This window comes from Diachasma alloeum, unplaced genomic scaffold (genome assembly GCF_001412515.2).
Source record: "Diachasma alloeum isolate Michigan unplaced genomic scaffold, Dall2.0 Dall_scaffold_00181, whole genome shotgun sequence".
NCBI classification, from domain to species: Eukaryota; Metazoa; Arthropoda; class Insecta; order Hymenoptera; family Braconidae; genus Diachasma; species Diachasma alloeum.
Genome location: NW_021680347.1, coordinates 255,840 through 261,091, shown reverse-complemented (window position 1 = coordinate 261,091; position 5,252 = coordinate 255,840). Strand labels below are relative to the sequence as shown.

Below are 5,252 nucleotides of genomic sequence, written 5' to 3'. Positions count from 1 at the left end.
CAGTTGACTATAGTCAACTGAAACCCATGCGGTTACACGCACGTATCATATAAAATAATTTATTCAATTATATAGAAAGAAATAAACTTTCTGGTAGCAATACTCCGAGATCTTGAAAATTCTCGGATGTTTTCCGAAAACTTCGTTGTGAACGAATAGGGAAGCAGGTGCGTGTACCGCCTACCTAAGGGAAATGAGTCTTTTTTTCAGCCTCCTACACTACAAGGAACGGTTGGAATAAACGGTTGAAATGGGTTCTTCGAGATGTTTAGTCAAAGATGAGAAGTGGACAGAGTTTTTATTAGCATTAAACATATTTAATTATGTAATTTAATTGCCATCGGCCAGTGAGCGATGGAATCGAACTCTGAGAGTAATACCGCCCGGCATTAGTCCAATACCGCCCACCTTGTGTTGATGACTTGACTTGAGCAATGCAGACCAACTCTTTTCTCGGGGTTTCTAAACCCCGTGGGAGGGTGCAGAGAACAGGGTTGAGTTACCAACCGAGCGCGTCTCCGGGTGGCGGATAGGAGGACAGCCAGACGGACTAGCTGGCTCAAGACAGAAATCGGCGAGAGACACCCGAGGACTGGAACGGGGCTAGTGAAAAGAATGGAGCTAATGGCTAATCGTGGTAATAGGGTAAGCCAACCGGGGAACCGGGCGGTGAGCCTAAAGCTCCATCGCGAACCAACTTCTCAAGCCAAGTTTTTAGCTACCGTGCCAAAGGCTGCGCGTTAACCTCGTGGGACCAAAAAATGGACACCATCAAACAAATACAAAAAAACAATAACCAGCTTCCTGGGGCGTTAACGAACGACGGTTCTGGGACGAATAGGACCAGACCGAAGAGGGAACGGGGGACCCTCGGGGCTGAAGGAGTCCAGGGGAAAGAGAGGACAGCCTGCATATTCTGTGCGACTGCCTGGCATTAGCCGTGACGAGATTACGTTGTTGGGGGACCGCATTCCCCACAAACGATCAAATAGCGAATAGGGAGGTCTAGGATTGATTAAGACTGGCTGTAAAAGCCGGGCTGGAAATTTAATCCGAACTTTAACTCAGGGGGAGCTACAAAAACTCAAAACTGAGTTCGGTAGCATAAGGGAGACTAGCCCGACCATCCGCAACTTTAATATAATCTAAAATCTTTCGTTTCCTTCTTTGGCTCCATTTTAAATAAGATTTCACGTGAACAATAATAAATTATCCTGAATTTATGTCGAAATGTATAACGAACATATATTTCGCACTCCATTCAATTATAGACTAACTGAAAATCTGAAAAGTCTTAAATTCTAGGGTCGACATATTTTAAGAATTCGGTAGGAAATGATCTTAAATTTTTTAACATTTCCACGGGAGAAAATTGAAAATTTCTGTTGAAATTACTTGTTGTTATCAAATATATGCATAATAAAAAAAAAGAAAAATTTTTTCCACTCAATTCTGAGAAATACGGGTGGGCGGTATTACCCACTGAGCGGTACTGGTACCAGCCCACCAGCTACCCTAAAGGTGCCAACTTTTGCAGAGTAAAACAATCGGATTTTGGTCGAGTTCTTTTTTGCTTCCGCATGGAAGCATTGCAATCGCCAAATGCGAAGCCCTAATGACCCTAAAGGCCCCAAGGGTCCGCAGGGCTACAAGGGTCAACCCTTTTGGATTGGTGTATATGTATGCATGCCAAGACTACACACATACAGGTACAAACATCGAGCACTAAAGTTCGTGAGCAGCCTGAACTTGCATTTTATGGATTTTGTTTACGAACTTTAGTGCTCGACTGTACACATACGTACAGTCATTATCTAAAAGTTGCACATTCTCATTTTGTAGATCATATTTGGTGATCATAATATAAAAATAGGCAACTTGAATTTGACCAATTACAATTCTTTCATTTGAACACAAAAACCAAATTATAACTTCCCCGGAATCCATTCCACTGGATGGACTTTCATTCGAATATACTCAGATGTTATCCTTTGAAGAAGTGAGTAACTTACGAGTTTCTTTCAATCCACTGTTTGTTATACCGCTCGTGAAAATCCAGGAGTTCCTCAACAAGGCCCGCATGCAGCATAGCGTCCACCCTTTTATCTAACCTCTCGTCCAATATTTTCTGAAAATTCAATGTTGCGACATTCGATAAGTTATACAAGAACATAAATATAGACATACAGTTCTGAAGGACTAGGATGGTAATCATCGGGAATCTATGATTAAATCGCTGAAAATACAGCTGAGTGATAAGTTTAGGTATATTATCAATGGGATTCTCAATCTGATTGCACAATAAAATTTTAATCCCGTAACAATCAGATTTCACTCAGTTCATGAACGTAATTTCCTGAAACTGACATATCTTGAATTCTTGTTGATTTGGAATTTATCATACTTCACAGTCCATAGATATCCAATAAATTTTCAACAGGAAAACATGATTTGTAAATGTATATTTTTATCACGCTGTCTTAAGTGACATTTTCCGCATACCCCGCGTGTGCAAAACCCTGCTCCACACGCATGGTGGTACACACTAGTGTCGAACGCTTTTTTTCATCGCAAAGCGTGCGACATGTATAAGTGTATATTGCCTCCCAAAAGTAAACTTTCTCATCTTTTTCAGATTTTTAAAATGTTTTCTAACGGTTCAATATCGAGATGCCACTTCAGACCTGCAAAGTTTGAATAATAAAATCATCGTAAAATGTCCGAAAACTTAAGGTCAAATTGGGCTCAAATGAAAGCTCTGATATTAGACTACAGACGTACAAGAGCACTTCACTAGAGAAAAAATAGCCAAAGTACTTAGGTATCCCGAAGAGAGTTCGGACTTGTCCGAAAAATGAGTGGCTATTTGCTTACTACAAGAAAGCGACTTCACAAACCAAATCAAGTGGTTTTGTATTAAAATATTTTGGATTTGAAGCTCAATAACTATTGACTAATTGATTCAACTAGACTTGGTTTTGGAAATCACTTTCTTGTCGTAAACAAATTATCCTCGTCTTTGGGATAAGTTTCTTATTAGTGTGAGATATTTTCTTTCTTAGTGTGAGATATTTTCTTCTTGTCAATTTTCGACCCACGAGTTTCTTGATACAGATGAGGACGTACTTCTCAAAGAACTTTTTTTTTTCTCAGTGTACCAGTCAGGAAAGTTTCTTCGGCTGAATGACGAAGCAAATTTTTCTGTACTGCTTCTCACGAGTCCTCGTCTGGGAATTGGTACTGTATACTTCCCGAGCTCGGAAACTTGAAAATCACCAGAAATAAATCTTGTCCCGAACTATTGCGATGTTTTTTTTTTTTACTCCAGTACAATTGGAGTCCGAGCCGAAGGTGAGTCCGGAAAATTACTATTCCTTTACACCATCTGTAAATGGCGTCCGAAATACCGTTTTCCGGACAGTGTGACGACAATTATATTATCAACATATACGAATCAATGATTAAAATCAAATAAAATTACAACTGAAAGACATTATTAGGACCGGTGTATTCATCTTCTACATTATCCGCGGACAAACTGGAGATGTGGGATCATATACCCCATCTGAGTTCGAGTCCGTGTGCCTCCGAATTTTTTAATTTGTGCATTGACAATTATTTAACTGTTTCCCTTGTATAGAGGTTTGGAAAGCTGAAAGATGGCATAGCATTCTGTTTTCCATTTAATTTATGCCGTAAAGTATTTATTGCGGGGTAACCATGTAGCAAGTGAGATGGAGGGGAATCTGTTGTTCTTTCGCAGAAAAGCAATCGCTGAACAAAAATACTATGTTTCGTCATTCGGCCGAAAAAAACTTCGGCCCGAGCCGAAGGCGAGGGTTGCAATCATATGAGCTGGAAAATTTTTTTTTAGGCCGTATGTCGAATGATATTTTTTGTCATTCCGGTTAAAAACGCTACGCGTACGTAAATCGCTGCCTTACGGCCGGAATGACGCACGGAGAGAAATTTTCTAGAAAAATTATTGTACGATTACTGGAAAAAATCACAATCCACTGGCTGTGAAAAATTCTAGTGCTGTTAAGGTAAAATTTCTTGGTATTTCTGGTAACATTTCTGGGGATTTGTGTGAAATTTTCACAGAAATACCAGGAAAAATTCACGTTTTCCCAATGAAATTTCCAGTGCCGGCACTAGAATTTTTTCTGGCCGTCACTTTGCGCCTCTTTTCTCGTGCTGGCACTATAATTTTTCTAAAAAAAATTCTCTCCGTGCGAAAAAAAACGATATTTCAATTACAAACTTTCAATCCAGTTCGACCATTTTTGTGTTCGAATTATTTTTTTAATAACTTTTCTTTCCACATATTTCAAGCCTTTTTTTATTTTTCTAGTTTGTCTTTTGGGTAATCGGAAAATAATTAATATGCACATAGAAATTGATAACGTCATGCCGTTCGAGGTACAAGTTGGCAGCACTGATGCACTCAGCCGTTATATTCCTTCCCATAGCAAAATGTGTCATCACAACTCCATTCGTATTTGCCGCGCTTACCCTCCACGATTTCTAACCTCGACGTTGTCGCTATTCCAAGTTGTGCATGCAGAATTCCTATTTTTCATAAGTTTTTTAATTATCCCGTCTAAACCATTCTCTTAGGCCACTTGGGTTATTTTTTTCTATCTTCCTCCATGAAAACTCCACCCAAGTGAGAAATTTCAGGATTTGAAATGCATTTGTGTTCAAATGCATTTGTTAAACAAAATCCTGTGTTGTATCCATTCTCCTAGGCCATCTGGGATTTGTATAACGGTTTTGAAAAAATCCAAAAATGTATGAAAAAAAATCATCAATTTCGTAACTTTTTTCGACCCCCCTTGACTACGCCATAAATACCTTGAAAACATCTATGGTTCGACTAACTAGATAGCCTGGGGATAATGCAGAATGTGAAATAAAATTGTTTGTTAATAATCGCATTGGGAATTCCCTCTATAGAGGGAATAAGAATAGTTCTTCACATGTGAATAATCAACGAGTAAGTGGAAAGGCGACGCGGGTGATTAATTACCTCCAATGAACCGTAAATAAGTGAGTCTACGGAGGATAAGATCAGTTTCTACCTATGTTCCATATTTTATGACTCGAATTGATTCTAGAAAGTGATTGGGACAGTGAATAGTATATTACGTGCTAAGGCGGAGAAGTGCTGAATTCAACGCTGGTGGAGTACAGGCGCACGAGGCACGTGCCTCGTGCGCCTGTACTCCACCAGCGTTGAATTCAGCACT

General features: G+C 39.5%; 1 protein-coding gene across 1 annotated transcript in view; it reads right to left on the bottom strand.

The window, feature by feature from the left end:
* Positions 1-5,252, bottom strand: part of LOC107045707 (tRNA dimethylallyltransferase) — a 137,758-nt gene that overhangs the window by 37,212 nt on the left and 95,294 nt on the right. The window contains exon 5 of the mRNA XM_015268044.1: positions 2,013-2,128. Within this exon, the coding sequence (XP_015123530.1) occupies positions 2,013-2,128 (116 nt within the window). The remainder of the gene's footprint in view (positions 1-2,012; positions 2,129-5,252) is intronic.